The sequence below is a fragment of the Natator depressus genome, chromosome 6 (genome assembly GCF_965152275.1).
Source record: "Natator depressus isolate rNatDep1 chromosome 6, rNatDep2.hap1, whole genome shotgun sequence".
In the NCBI taxonomy this organism is placed as follows: Eukaryota; Metazoa; Chordata; order Testudines; family Cheloniidae; genus Natator; species Natator depressus.
In genome coordinates, this window is record NC_134239.1 from 117148736 (window position 1) to 117170505 (window position 21770).

The following is a 21770-nucleotide window of genomic DNA, read 5'->3' on the forward strand; positions in this document are numbered from 1 at the left end:
CCATTAAGTATAGAAGGGCTGGAAAATATTAGACAGGAGGACACAAGCCAGAGAGAAGATAAAGAAAGGGGAAGTATCCCGACTGGCAAAGGAGGAGTGAAAAAAAGACAAGGAAATAGTCTCATAGGCTAAAGATAACCCGGACTTATTACCAGCAGTCCTATTAACAAGGAGACAGGATAAAAGAGCTTGGGAAGGAAGTGCAGAGAGAGAGAGAGAAGCAGGAGAGGGACACAGATGCAGACAGACAGACAAGGCTAGTAGGGCCTGACAAAAGGGAGAGCCCTGGGAGGAGACACCCCCTACTTTGGTGAAGGGGTGGTAGCACTGAATGACATTGTGCATACTGTGTGACTGCCCTAGTATGGAGAAGGTGCAGGTGGAGTGAAATGCTGTAAATAACTGCACAAGAGAAGGTCTTTGAACAGTGTGAAGCAAAGTGGACGGGAGCAGTGGGTTCACAGTCACAGAGATCCTGGTGGTCAGCACCTCTGAAAATCAGACCACTTTAGTTAGGTGTCAAAATATCCAAGTTCCTAACCTTTAAGTATCACGGTTTGACCATTATTGGTTAGTGTGGTGGACAGATCATTTTATGGCTGCCAAGGTATTAGCAACATACTGCAGCAGCATGGTGCTGGAAAGCTGGCTGAATGGGCTAGCTAGGGATTCCCCTCGTGGAAGGAAAATAGTCAGTGGTGTAGAACTGACCTAGCGACTGTATGCCACCCGGCCCTGGCATACCATATGTTCCTAGGGATAGGGTCCATGGGGAGCAGCTGCTAGACATTGCCTGTTGGGGCTATGGGCGGGGATGTAGGTTAAATTCCTAGATTCCAAGGCAAAATTGACCATTGTGATAATCTAGTCTGACCACCTATATAACATGGCCCACAGGACTTCCCCAAAATAATTCCTAGACCAGACCTTTTAGAGAAACATCCAATCTTGATTTAAAAATGGTTAGTGATAGAGAATTCACCAGGTTAAAGAGCCTCCAGGCTGCTTTTACTTATGCAGGGTACCTACCCAGCCCCCACCCAGCCCCAGGTTCTTGGGGTCTGCTAAGGATCTGGCTGCAGGTAATAATTAGGAAGAGATGATTTTATTGAGCAAAGCCCTAACAACTACTTCTTTAAGGGAAGCTACATGCTTCCATTTAAAATGTCCCGAATCAGAAGAAGCGTTCTTGGAAAGGACCCCAGGTGTCACTCCTTCTTTTGACAATTTTTCTGCTGGTCCATTTCCTGTGTTGTGTGTTGCCACAGCTTCTTAAGGCTGCACTACAGCTCAGTGCCTCTATTCTGACTGACTGGCCCCGAACACAAAGGGGCAGCTTTACATCAGAAAGGAACAAAAGCATTTATATCATTAATTGATCACCAGCCTGTACTAATAGTAAAATAACGTGGGGCTCTGAAGAGGGGTTGTGAAATCTCCTCCAGAGTGTGCTAAAACCAAAGTCAGTGGAACTTCATAGTGCGCAAAGTAAGCTCTAAGCAAGAAAGTGGAGTACAGCTATAACAAGAGCAGGTAGTAACAGATTTGTTCCCATTCCAGCTGTCCAGTGTAAAGCCAGGTGATTGAGCACCTGGAGAGGAAAGCTGCATCAGCATAGCCACACTATTAGACTAGTATCCATCCAGTAGAAAGGCAGGCACGAGAATGAACAGGTTTTCCTTGGGGATAATCATGGCTCCGTTAAAGTTGTTAGGGTGTTTTGACTGTGTAAAGCAGTGGTGGGCAACCTGCAGCCCGTCAGGGTAAAATTTTTTTCATTTGCACGGCTGCCCGCAGCTCCCAGTGGCTGTGGTTCACCATTCCCGGCCATTGGGAGCTGCGGGAAGCGGCGTGGGCCACAGGAACATGCTGATCGCTGCTTCCTGCAGCTCTCATCGGCTGGAAATGGTGACCCACGGCCACTGGGAGCTGCGGGCAGCCGTGCAAATGTAAACAAACGGTCTGGCTGCAGGTTGCCCACCACTGGTGTAAAGGCTATAGGACCAAATCTTATCTAATAATATATTCATTCTAGGCAAGGCACCATACTTTACCTGTGTTGTTTGGACTAAAGAATAGGAAAGCTGGAAATATCGTGTCGTGCCAAGGCACCACACAAGAAGTTATTTCTGAATCAGCTCATTCATTTAGGGAGGGGTTGAATGAACACGGTCCCATCTGCAAAAGCTTTTTCCCCGGGGCCAGAAGACTTTCAGTCTCAGTGTCTGGTTCAGTAGATGAGCGTACATGGCAGCTCCATGTTCCTGTGCTCCCTCAAGCTCTAGGCTAAGTGCAGCACTGCCAGCTTCCCCTTGTGTTATCGCAGCTCACATTTAAAATAAACACTGGAAAAAAATTCTTTTTAAACAAAGATAAATTTGTTACCGTATTTCTCCTCTCCGAGAAACCTTTGCCCCAGCACGTCTCCGGTACAACACGAACTCATCTCTGGCAACATGCAGGACCCAGATTGTGGCACCTTGGTACTGTGACTCTAACATACAGCCCAAAGATGAGAGGACATCGCTTTCTCCCTCAGACCCTTCCCAATAACAACTCTAATTAGAACAAGAGGTGCAGAGAATCCTTTTTGGTAAAATATAAAATTATGAAGAAAACGGCAGAGGAAAAGTGTAGCGTGGAAAACGAGAGTTCAGCTGCAGTAGCATGCACCACAGGTGGGAAAGGGAGAAAGACGAGTTCTTGTCATTCCTCTTCTGAATCTTTCTTTCATGCCTATCGGCATTTTGGCCCTACGGCTTATATTAGTTTGGAGCTGTTGAACACACACAACTACCTGAGTCGTCAATGTGCTGCTATCGCAGGCAAGGCAAATGCAATTTTGGGTTGCATTCACAGAGGCTTAGCATGCAAGTCACGGGAGGTGATAGTACTGCTCTACTTGGCACTGATTAGGACAGTAGGATAATGGAGCAGCCTGCCTAGGGAGGTCATAGAAGCTTCTTCACTGGAGGTTTTCAAAAGGAGGCTGGGTAGTCATCTGTCTCGGATGGTTTAGACACACATCCTGCATCTTGCAGGAGGTTAGACTAGATGACGCCTGCGGTCCCTTCTAGCCCTATGTGATTTTACCTTTGACTTCCTGGACGTGCAGAAGTCTCAGTCCGAGTTTACAGGCAGGATTGAGGAAGGTTTCAATGGACTCCTGAATTTAAGGATAGAAGATTTCTATGGATAATGAGAACATTCTCAGATTATGGAAGATATTTTAAAAACAGGGATGTAAATTCTCATGTTTCAGTGTGTGACTGGGTGCCTGGGGTGGACCACACTGAGAGTGCCACCTCCGGGCAGACTGCAAGAAACAGGGTAGACAGTGGTTGATTCTATATTTAGGTTCAGCAAGTCAGTAACAAAGAACGTCTATAGCACCACACTGGTTAATAACAAGTCCCTTTTAGCCATTCCAGCCCTTGACTCTGATCCAGATAACCAAATCTAATATAGTGAGAGGTTATTGAAAACCCAGTTCGCCCTATGTGAGGTTCTTACTAATTACAAAGGATCAATATGTATCTCTCATCTTACCCAAATATCACACAGTCAGCCAATCCTTAGTAAACTAACTAAAACATTCTTAATAAAAGGAAAGAAGAGACTTATAAATGGTTAATAGATCATATACATGCAAATGATTGCAAAGTCCTTATATCAGGTTTGTAGCAGTGATGGAATAGACTGCTGGCTTGTAAAGTCTCTCTGGTAACTTTGGAAGATCCTCAATCCATAGTTCAAGATGCTCCTTTTTAGTTGTAAGTCCACAGTCCAGAGAATTAGAGCAGGATAGAGGCAAAATGGAGTTGCCTCAGAGGTCTTTTGCTGTGTGCATGGAAATTTACTGTCCCAAACAAAGCCCAAAGCCCCTGTGTATGGAAAGTTACTGGCCCAAGATGGAGTAGAGGGTCACATGAGCATATCACATGCCCCTATATGTTTTGCTGAATCACAGGGCGTAGCCATTGGTTCCTCACTGGATGAGGTATCCACAGGAAGAGGTAACTGGACGGGATGAGTTTCTTCGATGGCCCATTGTGAGAGTGGAGTATCCTTAATGGGCCATCAACACATAGCTGTCTAGCCATGATGCAAATCTATCTGGAGACTGTCACCCATGAACAAAACACATGTTGGAGATACAAATACATAGCTAATATTAATAACTTCAGATACAAAGATGATGCATGGATATAATGAGGATAATCCCACTTGATAGATTATAACTTTTCCATTGACACCTTACATGGTACACTTTGTGCAAGATTTGTTGCAATTGTATAACAGTGGTAATATCAATGACATAAATGGTCATCTTTAATCATACAGCATCACACAGTGCATGAACCAGAAACTAATTTAAGAAAAAAGCTTTTCTTATTGGCAGGTTATCCCCCAAATTGTTTTCTGGCTTTTTTTCATCTTCTTCTGAAGCACTCTGATATTGGCCACTGTTGGAGACAGGATCAGCTTCAGGTCTGGTCTAGTCTAGTATTTCCTATGTTCTAGCAATTTGAATGGGTTAACTCAACATCAGGCTTTTCAGATGGAGCTGTGCGAGCAGGACACAGACTTTTCTTTTTCCCACACAGCATTCTTTCTTTGTGTTACGTCCGCAATCTGTGCAGCTTCTGCACTCCTCCCACAGTGAGAGTAACTGCTAGGACTGGAGGTCACTCACATACATGATAAAATAATCATTCTTTTTAAGTCTCTGCTATAAAGAAGCAGGAAAGAGAAGGAATAAATTGGGTGACATTTGAAAGATCATTGACAGCACTAGCCAGTCATGTAAATAGTGTCTTGCATATTTAAACACACACACAACTTTTAAATATAATTTTGCATTTAGCTAGTCTACAACAGCATCAAGAAATACTGTTGTGTATCCTGTAATGATTATTTAAGATGCAAAAGGAGAACAAGACAGCCTGCATTAATTCTCGTCTTCCCACTCAGACCCCAGTACCTTGCAGTTGCTGTGTCTTTATTGGGTTGCATATATGAGCTTGGTGTTTATTCAGTAACATCATAGCCAGATAGATTAGATTAGATGAAAACAGTATGCTGGACCTAATGTTGATTTATTGTAGGGTCACTTGAGGCCATATTATATACCGCTTTCCTTCCCGAGCAAACCCATTGGCTCCAATAGAACTTTACAAGGTGGAAGTCAGTGCAGAATTTGAGAACTTAAATCAGGATTGGATTTTTTTAAAAGATTGGCTTTTAGTGCAACAAGCAGTTATGGGCTTTGCTGCAGGAAGCACTGGGTGAAATTCTATGGTCTGTGTCATGAAGGAGGTCAAGCTAGTTGATCACAATGGTCCCATCTGGCCTCCAGATCTATGAATCAAAATTTGGTTGATGGCTTTCATGTGTCATTGGATAAACTTGCCAAGATGAATTTATTTTAAAAGCTATATTTTTCCTGCCTTTTCTCCTAGAGCTAAAAGTGCACTGTTATTGAGTTGGTCTTATATACTCGTTCAACCCCTTTTTGTGTCTTCCCCAGAGGCTTGCCCTAGTCATCACCTATTCATGGTGGATACAGAGCACAGAACAGATGATTTTCTTATCCATGGATTTGTTAGGCATTTCTCACCAGGTTTCTGATTGCAACAGAAGAGGTATTTTTAAATCCAAATTTCTCTTAAATGAAGACCACCAGCAATTCATCATAGTATTGAAGGTGCTATGTGAAGAGACATGAAAAAAGGACTTGCGGGGCATTCCCTATCATCTACAGTACCAAACAAAAATATCCTCATCTAATCACTAGGCAGATTAATGACCTAAACTTCAGGGAACAAAGTAAATCTTGACTCAGTGACCATCTGCCGTTAGAAAGTTCTGTCTATCTGACTAAGCTGATATAAATCTGACAAATGAAGGAATCCTGGATGGAGTCCAGATATTTGGCAGTAGCAGTTTGGCTTCACTGATGACCTTCCTGTTCCTATAATCTCTGGGTTGTAGGAAACGCTTACAGACTAAAGACTAAATCTTGGCCTCTGTGTACTCCCACTGATACCAGTGGAAGTTCCACATAAGTGTGTCCATATAGCCCTATATTGACAGTTGTATGCAGGTGGGTGATCCCACCACTGAACAGAGTTGCTCTTTGTCTGTGGTTCTTGTGGCGTGACTGGAAAGTACTGAATGGAATCCGTGTGGTGTATCGTGGCCTCTAAGAATTATGTGAAACATCGGCATAGAGTTGTCATAATTCCACTAATGTGCCCAGCTGCTCTCTGAAATCACTGGTTAAGAAAGATAAAGCTTTTCTGACATTTTTTATTTACTTCTTCCTTGTCCCTCTTTCCTGCCAATTCTGTAGGGCAATTAAAAACAAAAGAAAATGGAAGATTTTTGCTCTAGAAATTATTAGTTCATATTCAGAACAGTGAAATCTGTTTTGACATTGTGTAACAGAGCGGAGTACATGTTCCTAAGTGAATATCAACAATTACTGAAAAGAAAGAGAACATACCATGTTACTGGCAATTCACAATTCAGGCTTATAGTTGGATTATTAAACAAAAAACGTTCAGGGATGCTATGCACTTTTACACTGCAGTTTCGACTTAGCGATATACAAGTAAAGCACCTTTGACAATCCCGCATGCTTTTGGGCCACTAATCAGGGGGGCTCTCCTAACATTCCAAATCCCTGAGTGGCTTCAAACAATTGCTATTTAAAAATACGAATCAGCATAACATAGAAATGTTTCCCTCTTCCTTTCCCAAATGTGGAATTCCCCCATACTACACCTGCCCAGTTCCCATGTTAGGCAAGATTAAATCTTTCACCTTCAACTGCTTTTCTGTACAGAGAAAGCATTTGACCCTTTATTTCACCTCTTGCACGGCTAGAAATTGGGCTTCTGTCCTACTGCAAATGGGGAGATTTCTGGTTTTACAACAGGATCCAGCACTTCCTTCTAGTCCTGGAAGCTCCTGTGATAAAGGACTTTAAAGGTCTGATGTTTTTTATTTATAGAAAAGCCCTTTAGGTTGTTTTTGTGGCCCTCTCGAAGACCGTTAGAGTTGGACTGATAGTGACTAAGTAAGAGGAAGGGATATGTAGCTTTAATAACGATAATTTTTTAAAACACACTACTAAAATATATATTGTATTATAGGTGGGGGCAAATAGTATTGCCTCTTATTAAGGTTGCTGGACAATTCCCATTATAAGACCCTGTTTTCAGTTGTTGTATATATGTCATAGAATACTTACTACTATATTATAGGCAGAATTGGTAGCGCTGCCTGTCATTATGGTTGCCTGACTCTTCCCATTATAAGACTTTGTTTTCAGTTGCTTAGAACTTTGCCAACTTGCAATGGTTTGGGATGAAATTTTCCATGCAGAGCATCTCCATCAGGTTGGAATTTGTGGGGAAGTTTTAGCTAAATTAGTTCAGCTGTTGTTGAGGATGAGGTCAGGGACAAATACGTTGTTTTGCCATGTTAAAAAAAAAAATCTGTTGACCTTTTAATTTGAGAAGCTGTACTGCCGCTGTGCTTTGGAGCAGGGACTTGAAATTTGGCAAGGAAGTGACTTTCGCATCACATATATGTACTTGTATACACAATACAAAAATGCATACATTAAAGCAAGGCTTTTTTAAAAAAATAATTAAATCTATTTGATTGTAGCTCCAGAGTGTTTCCTTCCCACCAGCATCCGAGGAAAAGATCTTCATTTTCATTATGGCCAAAGCTTGGATGCTATCCTGCTTAAGGGCCTTGGATTTTCATTGCCTCTCTTTTCTCCCTTTTCCTTCTCATCCATTTACACATATGTGACCACTCTTAACATACTGGCATTTGTTTGGTTGGGAATGCATAGTGCCGCAGCTCCCAGTTTGTGTTGCTATCAGTGATAAAGCAAAGACTGCTCCACGCTGAATTATGAAAGCGGGTTCGCCGGTGGCAGCCCAATGGGTGGCTCCCAAGCCGCCTTTAAGGTAGCTCTTTATCATTAGTTTAACAACTAAATTCATTTCTTAACTGTGTTTTACAATGTAGCCCTCAATCTATTTTTAAGTGACTTCTTGAGACCTGTATGAATTTTCACCCAGCAGCATTGATATCAACATGCCTTTAATTTCAATTTGTATTTTTTTTTGTTTTGTTTCTATAGTTTTATTTTTGGCGTTGGATCTTTTTTGGGGGGTGGGAGGTGGGTAAAGGAAGGGACAACTTTAGGTACGTAGGGCCTGATCCAAAGTCCATAAATCACTGGGAGTCTGTCCATTGGGTCCACTGGGCTTCGGATCAGGCCCCTGGCAGAGTTCTCCGGATTACAGCAGCAGTACTCAAGACGGGCTTGATGCAAAGACTACGGAAATCCTTGGGAGTCTTTCTGTTGACTCCAGTGGCCTTGGAATTTGGCTCCAACACCAGAATAACTTCACCTGCAGCATAAACCGTCTCTCAAAAACACAAAAGAAAGAAAATGCCAAAGTGTGTTAGTTTTACTCATTTTTACTCTTGATTAGCAGAGGTACCTACAGCACACATTGGTATTTTTCTGTTTTGCGGGGGATGTAAGTCTGGAGTCTGATGCCATGGCAAGCAGTAACTGAGAGAGAGACCATTCAAATCTGAAACTAACATCAGTCCACACGAATGAGGTTTCTACTTGCTGAATTGTAACTAAATCCAACTTGCACATTTTCTTCTTCCTCACAGGTTGGACAAAGTTTGCTCGATTGACACGAGCATTGACTAACAGCCGAAGTGTTCTGCAGCAGCTAACGCCAATGAACAAAGCTGAGGTGGTGCACAAACACTCAAGATTAGCTGAAGTAAGTGTGAGACAGACTCCCGACTGCCCTTGTTTAAAAGACAGGAGGTGATGGATAAAAGAATTGGCATCATTACTAACTGACATTTTAATATAAAGAATAGTCTTCCCTGCTATTGATTTCAAAATACATCTTTTACTTATGTGAAAGAGCATATTAAATACATACAGCCACCTTTTCTGGATGGGGCACGACTGGTTCCCTTTCAAAAATACACAGACCTCTATTACCTGCATGGCCCTTTGTTCGTGTTTGTGTAACTGTCATTTTGGTGCATTAATCAGGTGATTGCGCACCTCAGAGTGCACAGTTATGTCATCTGCATGCAGTTTTACACTCACATATGAACAGATTGTGACACCTTTACTCCCAGTGAGTAGTAATTTGCTCCTCAAGTAATCCCAATGAAATAAATTGGACTGCTTGAGGATTAAGGTACTATCCCACAAGAGTCCCTGTTTGGCCGTATGGCGATTTGCATGCACAGAGAGTGCACGTGTGCTTTTGTTCATGCATCTGTTGCACCCAGCTTTGAAAGTCTTTCCTGCTGTATTTTTGTCACATCTTGTTCTTTAAAAGCTGTAAATCAAACCACTGTTAGCCTGCAAACTTTTCCTTTAACAGTGCAAATAATGCAACAGGTGAATGCTTTCAGGTTAACCAGTTAAAAAAGATTTGCTGACCAGAAGACAGGGACTCTGTATCTCCCATTTCTCCCTTCCGGGTTTTCCATTTTTTTCCAGAGCCATCAACTTCAACCAGCTCTAGAATTGTCTGTAGATCAAAGAACCAGTTGATGGCAGAAATTAACCCCTTCCAGCCTAACAACACCCCCCAGCCCATCTCAGCACCCCTCACATGAGCTACTGAAAATGACAGTCCCAGTCTCTCTGTGCCAGAGGGCTTTTGCACTGAGTTCAGTGTTAAAGATTGATGGCAGCATAAAATGTTTCCTCTTCTCTTCATAGTTTTTGTGCACATTTATAATGACGGTTCTGCTTTAATGAAATCAAAGTTGAAATCGTCTTCTGTTTTCCACTCTTCTCACTGCTGGTTTTTTCCCATGAACTGTCCGCCACTGAGACAGCCGAGGTGATCCCATCTCTAGCTTCTCTGTCTCAATGACTTCTCAGTGCTCTGTGAACCTGGTTGTGTCCAGTGGTTCTGGGCAAGAAGTTTGCCACTCCAGATGAGATACAGCTTATGCAGGGCAGAATATGCTGCCTACGTTTCGATACTATTAACAGGGTTTGTCATTTGCAGACGAAAACAAGTCAGAGTACAATTGAGCAGCATGAAGTGGAACGATCCTTGTAACTCATGGTCTTCCACAGGCAAACCTGTTGCTTCCCACATGCCATCAAGCACAGCATGGGGATATTTAAAGCACAGAAAGAGACATGGTCTAATCTCTAATGAGGTTACAGTTTAATCTGAAATGAGACTCAACAATTGAGAGCAACAAAGAGTAGAGGGGATTGAAGGTAGTGTCCATCGGATCACAGTTACATCATTAGCTGTTGCACACCTTGTAACTTGAAAGTGGTTTTTTTTTTCTTTTAATTTGTAACAGAGTGGCTGGCCCCTTAAGGGCTAGACTAGAGATCTGGGGCCAGCCAGCCCTAGTTACTAAGGTGGCACATGCAAGCAGGGATCCGCTGGCTCCCCTATAAAGAGCAGCGGGGTGCTGCAGAGAGTGGGATGCTCAGGGGCACCAGAGTGAAGTACAGAGGCTGCCGGGAGTGAGCAGGCTCCAGCAGAGGAACTGGGGGGAGCTAGGGAGCAAGGCTACAGGCAGGCGAAGTGAGGGGGCGAAGAGTAAATGGAAGGACTTAAGGAGGGATTGGAGAACTTGATTTTGAATGTTTTGTTAACAACACTGCACTGTCCACTGTCTTCTCTGAGTAAAAGCCTTGCTTGGTTGCTTCCATTGAGTTTTGCCATTGACTTCCATGCAGCCAGGATTTCACACCCTAATCTTAGCAACACCTTTCCTCTCCTGCAAAGAAGAATGAAAAACGTTAATTAACTGCAAATTTGTAATTGCAACACTTTTATACTTTGATTCATGCACTTAAATATTGTTCTGTTTATTTCAGACTCTCTCACTCCCTAGTAATCAAGAATACATTCCAGATTTGAATATTTTGACAAGTATGACAGTTCTGTTTGCCATGTAGCAGCCACTGTGAATATAGTACATTAGCTCCAGTAAGGGGTACTGAAAGTGATGTAGGAGTACAATCGGTTCCTGGAGACTGAATGCATTTACTCTATCCTAATACCCATTTGGAATCCAAAATCCTAAATCTGCTGTTGGGTCCAAAATATATATAGGTCTTTCATTTGGCAGCTCAATAAGTTAGTAAACCAGTGTAATCACTGTTTTGTTCCTTCCCACTTTAATTTCTCATGTTGGATTGAGATAAGTGATAATTAGACTAGCTAGAATAAATTGTTTTGGCTCTTTTACAAGGTTTGCAGTTCTAGATTTTAGAAAGGTGAGTGTGCAGAAGATACTGAGAAAATACAAACTTTTGAAACTGTATTGAATTTATAAATATGTCCTAGGTCAGTACTATTCAGTGTTTTCATTAGTGAGTTGGAAATGAGACTGTGCAAATGAAAAATGACATCAATGATGACTTAATATTGACTTTTTAATGGCAACAACGTTTTGTGCAGTCTGGAGAGAAAGGTAAGGAAGCATACATTGTAACCCCATCTAGTCATACAATTGCAAGCAGTTAGACCAGATCTTATGAACCTAGTATTTTACTTTAAAAGGAAGTCAGCCAATGAGGCTACAGTCCAGTAGATCGTTGAGCAGGATAATGTTTTGGCTACTTTTTAGATTCAGATAGAGTTCAGATATGAAAGCTAAGCTTTCCAGGACCTGTAGGTATGAATGGGATCTCATATTTTTAACTGCAGGACCTGAGCTGGCACAGCTGTATTCAGATGGGCCTCATGCCAGTTAGTTGGCAGAGTACTTTTACTTTGAACTTTTGAGCAGTAGTTGTTGGCCTTGTTTTCGCTCTGTCCATCTGCAAATGATCTTTGTTTTTGTAAGATTACCCTTACGCTTTACACTTTTCCCATTCGTTGAGTAATAGCTACCTCCACCCATTCCTACATGATTTATGCACTGATGAGCTCATGAGATTAACCAATTAAATAATTTAGAAACTACAGGTAGCCTTGGAACCTTCAGGGTATAACGAAAACATTCTCTCCTTAATTCTGTGTATTACACAAATTCAGAAGGCACCCATTATAACAAATGTTAACTGAACGCCATAACATCTGTGTTTCTTTTCTTTTATAGGTTCTCCAGCTTGGGTCTGATATTCTTCCTCAGTATAAACAAGAAGCTCCAAAGACTCCACCGCACATTATTTTACACTATTGTGCTTTTAAGACCACCTGGGACTGGGTCATCTTAATTCTAACCTTCTATACAGCAATTATGGTCCCCTACAATGTCTCCTTCAAAACGAAACAGAACAACATAGCTTGGCTGGTGTTGGACAGTGTGGTGGATGTTATTTTTCTGGTTGACATTGTTTTAAACTTTCATACAACCTTTGTTGGCCCTGGGGGAGAGGTTATATCTGATCCCAAACTCATAAGGATGAACTACCTGAAAACTTGGTTTGTGATAGACCTCCTGTCCTGTTTACCTTATGACATCATCAATGCCTTTGAGAATGTGGACGAGGTAAGCAATCTCAATCTGTATGAAATTGACTGCCCTGGGTTATTTCTAATTCTGAATTCAATTAGGGCCCCATTTATACTCACTATAGTGAATTGAAACTCTGTGCAAACATTGGAGGATAAAATTTGGGCTTTTCACTAAGCAGCGTTGTCCTGTATGGGAAGGGAAAGTGTCTTGCTAAGCAATACAAGAGAATATCCATGGTGTGCGTGATTTATAAAGTTATGGGGCAGGATTTTAAAAATTGTTCACTGTTGACCTAACTCTTCTTCCACTGAAGTCAATGGCAAAGCTCCCAGTGACTTCAGTGAGAGCAGAGACCAGTCCACCTCTGAATGGTTTTGAAAATCCTGGCCAGAATTGCTATTTATACCCTGCTGTTTTTCCTTTCCTCCTTGCAACGTCTTTTTCAACTTCTGTTTGAGAGATGAACTCCACTACTGTCTGTATTGTCTGCATTTTAAAAGGCTTAATTAGACCCATATCTTGAATTTTTAGAGACTACTTGAGAAAAAAGTGAAAAGCTTAAAAGGCCACTGAATTAAAGCTTGTTAACTTTTAGCCCTAATAACATTTTTTTAAAAAAATCAAGCTCGTAGGCTAAGATAATGGAGAAACAAGCAATAACTACAACTAATAATGCATACATGAAACACTGTAGACAAAATTCATTATTAAAATGCAGCCATAATGGTATCAGAACTCATTTTAATTTCCCTTTGGGGCCTCGTATCCTTCGGACGTTAAACAGATGAAAAAGTCTTTGTTCATTTTTTATTATTTGAACTGTCATTTGTTTGAACAGCACAAGTGATTTTTTTTTTTAATCCTTAAAGAAGTCTCATCACTGCAATTATATAGCCTCACTTTAAAAAAATCCACACCCCTATTTCTTAACGCAGGTTTTTTGGTACAGATTTTGCAAAGCTCTTTTTAAATGCCACCCCTGCCTCTCTACTCAGTATAATCTTTTGACATTGTTCCATTTTATTTATAGAAAATGTAATAGAAGTAATAATCCTTGCAGTTTAAATGCAACCTCATATGAGGGCTATCTCTCTGGAATCAAGTTATACAGACAATCAATGTAAGAAGCTGATCCTAACAAGGTTGTTAATGTACCATAGCTTATTAACATAAGAAGAAATACTAGTTCCATGTTAGCAAGAACCTAATTTTACAAAAATATAATGGGTGTTCAGGTTTGTGTGTTTGAATGTGGAAAACGAGCAGGACATGCATCACGGCATATAAACTTTATATGCAGTTTTGCAGATTGCTAACGTCTTTCTCTAATGCGTCATGGAAAGCAACTCACTTCGGATATTTGTAAAAGGGCATTGATTATACAAGAAATTACTGGCTCTGTGTGTGTGTATAATAAAAACCCCCCCACCAACAACAAACACTAACAAAAAGGGGATTGTGAGCTACTCTAGGCCTAGAGCAATTATCACCAAGCTGCCAACAAAGTAGATATTTGACAGTTTCCACTCCTGTTAAGTGAGCGAGCAATTTGTTGTATTTCTCTTTCATAAAATTTCATCATGTAGATCTGGAACATTTCAAAGAAGGATGGCTATTAGGAATCTAGTACTAGTGCCTGAAAAACAGGCTCTAGGGGCCTTTGAAGTCACCTGTGTAATAAGGCACTGAGCTCTTCTCCCCTACTCAATTTTCCTTTTTCTCTGCATGCCAGCGGAGTCTTTTCTGATAGAGATGGCAGGTGTTTTCATTTATTACAGTTTAAATGTACATCTTTTTTGCAGGTTTTTTGTTTTCTAAAAGGTTGTCGTTTGTGCTTTATCTTCATTTGGCTTTGACTTTTTTGAACTGATGGCTTTCCTGAGAGAGAACTTTTGGGCTTGGTACCAGCAATTCTCCCAAATGATATTGATGTGATAAGGAAATTGAGATACTGAGATTGGAAGTGCTGTGAGAAATATTTTCACATACTATAGGTCTGATGAGAAGGTGGCTCAATTTCCTCCTGGAACTAGGTAACAGAAAGACAGATGTTTCTTCTGGAAAGTGCCTTGACTTCAAATTGTTCACTGTGGCACTGAAGAAAAAAGAAAGGAATGGGTAAGGAACTTGGCTACAAGCTGCATCTTGAAGCAATGCTCAAGGTATACCCATCAGAAGTCATTGCTGTGGAATCAGCACCTATTGACCTAGCACTTATGAAAAGTTTTCTGCTCCATTTTGGGCACATGGCTTGGCAATGAAGGATGGCCCAAAGGCAGGGTTAATCCCAAGAGGCTTTACAGAGTCCTATACAGGCTCTTCAACTTGCATCCTGGCCCAACATTCCCCTCCAATCCCACAGCAAGGAGGGAGGAAATTCTTGGCTCTCTTTGCCTTCTGGAAATTTTGGGCTATGCTCTTACGTTGGACCCCTGCAGATCATAAGTCCAACCCCCATTTTTCCCCACAGGGCTCATCAGATGCACTGGCCATTTCTGGTGGGGATGAAGGCAGGTGGTAGAGTGGTGGTCCATGTTGTAGCTTTTCCTCTCTCGCGCCCTACAGTGCACCCTCAGTGAGTTGAAGGGAAGGGCAGGAGCTTTAAAATACGGATCTCTGAGACCAGTAGCCCTGCATGCACAGTGCACACACATCTGAATTTTGCCCAGAGAGAACAAAATGTAGACTACTAGCTCCCCACAGTCCACTTTAAGATACACTCTCAATTCTATGCCATAAACTAATGATATCTATCTATCTATCTTTGTGTGTGTGTGTATATATACCTACGGGAACCCCCTGATCATTTATATATATATATATATGAATGTTCTTCTGTACAGTCTGAAATGGCGATGTCCCTTGGGATTGTGTTTGTTTGGAGGGGGGAGCCTACTGCCTTCTGTCCTCAACCGTTCCAGGCCCCTGTAGCAGCAGGATGAATCTCTGCTCATTGAATGAGTTCCCTCCCAGTTCCATACTCAACTGCATATTGCTACCATGGGTAATTAATGGTAATTAACATATATGAATGGTCAGAGGGTTCCCGTAGGTTCTTATACAGTAATTAATTTATTGCAATATAAGCATACGGATCTCAGTATTTCTTTTACAGGCCACAGTGTGAATAATTAACTATTTCATAATTCAGTTACTGTAGTTAGGAAAGAAATAGGAAGGATATGCCAAGAAACCTGAAAAGAGGGAATGTATGGAAAGAGAATGCTGGGCTATCATGTTCAAAAGCAGGGAATGTTGGCTAGACTGGGTGTTTTACGACTGATTTCACTGGGAACAGAGTTAGGCCAGTGCTGAGAACTTTTTGAGAATTCAGCCGTAAGTGTATATGACTGCATTTTATTGCTCAGTGGAAATAGTCACAGCAGTAAAATGTGGAGGAAAAGGATTATGACACTAAGATGTAGGAGGAGAGGATTAGGACGATTTGATGCAGATGAAGAGGTGTAGCTTTACGCAGTAAGAGTTATAGAGGCATCTTATAAAGAGCTTAAGAGGATTTGGATGATGTGACTGGAAGGGAGAAAGGTAGGATAATGAGAGAGAGAGGGAGAACCACACAGTGAAAGCAATCTACATTGACATGATAGATGGAACATTATGTGTTTAAGTGGTATTAGGGAGGTAGGAAAACATGGTAAAACATGTTGAAGAGAAATACTTGGAGAGGAATTGAATAATTCTTTTGCAGATCACCTGCCATAGCTAGGTAAATGGGTAGGATAACACAGGGTTGGAAATCAGAAAAATGCCAGGTGTCATAGTTAGTTGGAAAATATTAGATGCACTATTAGCTTAAGCCGGTTTAAAAAGAAAAGGCTAAAATGTTCAGACTTGGAAGTGTAAGCATCTTAACCCAGCTCTGAAAATCTGGGTTCACAGCTTTGAAAATCAGGCCACCTAGTTAACCACTAAAGTAAAAATGAAGGTGTCTAAAAGTTTGAAGATTTGGGACCAGTTTTTTTTAAACAAAGTCTTGAATCTGAAGTTTTTACTCATGCAAAACTCCTGTTGACTTCAGTGGTATTTATAAATATGTCAGGTCTGCAACAACAGCAGCAACAATACCATGCTTACGCCGTGGAGGTCTATAGCACTGAATGGCCGTGACCACACTGTAGGGCTTTATTCCAGGCGTCTAAGTGCTCCACAGTGTGAGTACTGATTTGGTGCTGCCAGGTTAATTGTGGGTGACCATGCAACCACTGACAATCTGTGACTGAGCAGTGTCCCCTCCTGACCTCAGATCTGATTTTTTTCAGTGTTCGATGTGTGGGGTCTTTGTCTCTAAGGTGGGTGATGTGATCCCAAAGGGCCAGCCTCTGGCCAATGGTGGCGTCAGGCCTCTCAAGGCCACTTCTCAATGGCATAGGACTGAGGAGTCTTGGGTACTGGTGCTTAGATACTAGGGTGATGAGTGCAGTATAACTCATGTAGAATAGAATCATCCAAAAATTAGTTCTTTGGAAAGTGGAAGACACTCCTTCAAATTGTTTTCCCATCAGTTTAAATAGGGCTGGATCCTTCACGCACAGATTTCATAGTTTTACTAAATGATTAGTGCTCTTAATATTGCTGTGAATTTTGGTTTAAATTAGTGAGGTTTCTGGTTAGTAATGAAGCAAAAAGTGGAAGTTTTAGCCCATCTCTGCAAGAAAAATGGCCCTAGAATAACACATCTGGTACTGTAAAGAGTGAGGTAGGAAGTCTTGATATGGAGGTGGATTTGTGGGGTGGTAGAACTGGATAGCAGCCTGGGTTTTCAAATGGTTCGTTTTAGGCACATTCCTCTGCACCTAACGTTAAAGTTCAAGAACCCGTGGCTGGAAGTTGAAGCCAGACATGTTCAAATTGGAAATTCAGTAGAACCTCAGAGTTACAAACTGACCAGTCAACCACACACCTCATTTGGAACTGGAAGTACTTAATCAGGCAGCAGCAGCAGAGACCAAAAAAAAAAAAAAAGGCAAATACAGTACAGTACTGTGTTTAAACATAAACTACGAAAAAAATAAAGGGAAAGCAGCATTTTTTCTGCATAGTAAAGTTTCAAAGCTGTATTATGTCAATGTTCAGTTGTAAACTTTTGAAAGAACAACCATAACGTTTTGTTCAGAGTTACAAACATTTCAGAGTTACAAACAACCTCCATTCCCGAGATGTTCATAACTCTGAGGTTCTACTGTAAAGCACACATTTTTAACAGGCAGGGTGATTGGTCATTGGAACAAACTACCAAGGAACATGGTGGATTCTCCATCTTTTAAATTCTTCACATGAAAACTGGATGCTTTTCTAGAAGATATGCTTCTGTCATGACAGGTTTCAGAGTAGCAGCAGTGTTTAGTCTGTATTCGCAAAAAGAAAAGGAGGACTTGTGGCACCTTAGAGACTAACCAATTTATTTGAGCATAAGCTTTCGTGAGCTACAGCTCACTTCATCGGATGCATTCAGTGGAAAATACAGTGGGGAGATTTATATACATAGAGAACATGAAACAATGGGTGTTACCATACACACTGTAAGGAGAGTGATCACTTAAGGTGAGCTATTACCAGCAGAAGAGTGGGGAGGAAAAAACCTTTTGTAGTGATAATTCCCCCCTGCTCTCCTGCTGGTAATAGCTCACCTTAAGTGATCACTCTCGTTACAGTGTGTATGGTAACACCCATTGTTTCATGTTCTCTATGTATATAAATCTCCTCACTGTATTTTCCACTGAATGCATCCGATTAAGTGAGCTGTAGCTCACGAAAGCTTATGCTCAGATAAATTGGTTAGTCTCTAAGGTGCCACAAGTCCTCCTTATCTTTTTAGTCATGATGAAATTCTATGGCGGCCAGACTAGATGAAATACACGAATCTGTACATATCACACTGAGACAGAGAGAGGTTAACAGTGTAATATCATTTTTATTACCAATTTTAATCTGCTATAGTGGTAGCAGAAACTTCCATGCATTAATTTTACTAGCCAAAATAGCAATTGTTATAAATTGAAAGTTGATTCAATTAGTTCATCAGTAATACCATTTACAATAACTTACCAAAAGTGTTACCTTTCCGAAAGTACTTAAATGAAGGGTTTATGAGATCTAATTTCAATGTGCTAGCAAGATGAATTGACGTACTTAATAAGAAAGTAGCACTGGTACTAAATGATACAGTCTGATGATAGCTACTTCCGTTTTTCTCCAAGTGGCTGACAGAAACCCCACCCAGAATTTTCCACTGAATGTATCCGATGAAGTGAGCTGCAGCTCATGAAAGCTTATGCTCAAATAAATTTGTTCATCTCTAAGGTGCCACAAGTACTCCTTTTCTTTTTGCGGATAGAGACTAACACGGTTGCTACTCTGAAACCCACCCAGAATTGAATCACTAGTGAAGCTAAGTGTTAAACCATGCTGAAAACTCGAGTAACACAATGACAGAAGTGATCAGACTGAGCCTTGGCAATTTCTCATTTCCATGCAGTCTGAAAGTTATTATATATGAAGAATACCACATTCCCTCTGTGCTATGCAGAAAAGTATACAATGTAATAAATACAATGGCTTGCTTAGCATGATCAAGAATAAATTTAGTCTTGCTTAAAGCATACCATACAGTGATAATGGATCAAACTCATTCCTAATGCAAGTCCATTGAAGTTTTCTGAATTACACCGGGAATGAATTTGTTCCAATGTATTTGTCTGTAGTGTCAGATTCTATTCAAGTTTTATAGCCAATGATTTAAAGTATAGGATATTGAATTTTAATTACGCTTCTCATCTGGCTTTTTCTTTTTTTAATGTACTGTATACATTACTGGGAGACAGATGTGGGACAGAAGTCATTTCAATTCATACCGTCAGTGAAACATACACTAACTAACACAGAGTCTAACTGGGCTAATTCCATGTGGAATACTTTCAAGGGAAGCATTGAGTCCTGCCTGCTTGTCTCTCTGGCATAAGGAGGAGAGGGATCAGGAAGAAATCAAGGCAACTGAAGGAACCTTTTCAGATGCAGACCTAAATAACACTGACTGCAGTGGCACAAATCTGTAATATTCAAATTACTTCATGCAAAAGGAAGTGGAGGGAATAGTACACTTTACAATATTTGGAGCATAAAGTTCTCATACGCAAAATGGAGTCCAAAGATGGCATAGGAAAAAAAATTAAATGGCTAAATAGAAAAATATCCCTTGTTTTCAAAGGTAGATGTCATTGTAATTTGACATGGTCCTTAGAATCATAGAATATCAGAGTTGGAAGGGACCTCTGGAGGTCATCTAGTCCAACCCCCTGCCCAGAGCAGGACCAATCCCCAACTAAATCATCCCAGCCAGGGCTTTGTCAAGCCTGACCTTAAAAACTTCTAAGGAAGGGGATTCCACCACCTCCCTAGGTAATGCATTCCAGTGCTTCACCACCCTCCTAGTGCAAAGGTTTTTCCTAATATCCAACCTAAATCTCCCCCACTGCAACTTGAGACCATTACTCCTTGTCCTGTCATCTGCTATCACTGAGAATAGTCTAGATCCATCCTCTTTGGATCCACCTTTCAGGTAGTTAAAAGCAGCTATCAAATCCCCCCTCATTCTTCTCTTCTGCAGACTAAACAATCCCAGTTCCCTCAGCCTCTTCTCATAAGTCATGTGTTCCAGACCCCTAATCATTTTTGTTGCCCTTCGCTGGACTCTCTCCAATTTTTCCACATCCTTCTTGTAGTGTGGGGCCCAAAACTGGACACAGTACTCCAGATGAGGCCTCACCAATGTCGAATAGAGAGGGACGATCATATCCCTCGATCTGCTGGCAGTGCCCCTACTTATACATCCCAAAATGCCATTGGCCTTCTTGGCAACAAGGGCACACTGTTGACTCATATCCAGCTTCTCGTCCACTGTAACTCCGAGGTCCTTTTCTGCAGAACTGCTGCCTAGCCATTTGGTCCCTAGTCTATAGCGGTGCATGGGATTCTTCCGTCCTAAGTGCAGGACTCTGCACTTGTCCTCGTTGAACCTCATCAGATTTCTTTTGGCCCAATCCTCCAATTTGTCTAGGTCCCTCTGTATCCTATCCCTACCCTCCAGCGTATCTACCACTCCTCCCAATTTAGTGTCATCCGCAAACTTGCTGAGGGTGCAATCCACACCATCCTCCAGATCATTAATGAAGATATTGAACAAAGCCGGCCCCAGGACCGACCCTTGGGGCACTCCGCTAGATACCGGCTGCCAACTAGACATGGAGCCATTGATCGCTACCCGTTGAGCCTGACAGTCTAGCCAACTTTCTACCCACCTTGTAGTGCATCCATCCAGCCCATACTTCTTTAACTTGCTGGCAAGAATACTGTGGGAGACGATGTCAAAAGCTTTGCTAAAGTCAAGGAACAACACGTCCACCGCTTTCCCCTCATCCACAGAGCTAGTTATTTCGTCATAGAAGGCAATTAGATTAGTCAGGCATGACTTGCCCTTGGTGAATCCATGCTGACTGTTCCTGCTCACTTTCCTCTCCTCTAAGTGCTTCAGAATTGATTCCTTGAGGACCTCCTCCATGATTTTTCTGGGGACTGAGGTGAGGCTGACTGGCCTGTAGTTCCCAGGATCCTCCTCCTTCCCTTTTTTAAAGATGGGCACTACATTAGCCTTTTTCCAGTCGTCCTGGACTTCCCCGGATCGCCATGAGTTTTCAAAGATCATGGCCAATGGCTCTGCGATCACATCCGCCAATTCCTTTAGCACTCTCAGATGCAACGCATCTGGCCCCATGTACTTGTGCACGTCCAGCTTTTCTAAATAGTCCCAAACCACTTCTTTTTTTCACAGAGGGCTGGCCACCTCCTCCCGATGCTGTGCTGCCCAGTGCAGTAGTCTGGGAGCTGACCTTGTTCGTGAAGACAGAGGCAAAAAAAGCATTGAGTACATTAGCTTTTTCCACATCCTCTGTCACTAGGTTGCCTCCCTCATTCAGTAAGGGGCCCACACTTTCCTTGGCTTTCTTCTTGTTGCCAACATACCTGAAGAAACCCTTCTTGTTACTCTTAACATCTCTCGCTAGCTGCAACTCCAGGTGTGATTTAGCCTTCCTGATTTGACTCCTGCATCCCCGAGCAATATTTTTGTACTCCTCCCTGGTCATTTGTCCAATCTTCCACTTCTTGTAAGCCTCTTTTTTGTGTTTAAGATCAGCAAGGATTTCACTGTTAAGCCAAGCTGGTCGCCTGCCATA

The 21770-nt window shown here is 41.6% G+C and overlaps 1 protein-coding gene across 1 annotated transcript in view; it reads left to right on the plus strand.

The window, feature by feature from the left end:
- KCNH5 (potassium voltage-gated channel subfamily H member 5) overlaps positions 1 to 21770 on the plus strand; it is a 238882-nt gene that overhangs the window by 37599 nt on the left and 179513 nt on the right. Inside the window, exons 5-6 of the mRNA XM_074956404.1 lie at positions 8719 to 8834; positions 12163 to 12555. Of these exons, the coding sequence (XP_074812505.1) occupies positions 8719 to 8834; positions 12163 to 12555 (509 nt within the window). The remainder of the gene's footprint in view (positions 1 to 8718; positions 8835 to 12162; positions 12556 to 21770) is intronic.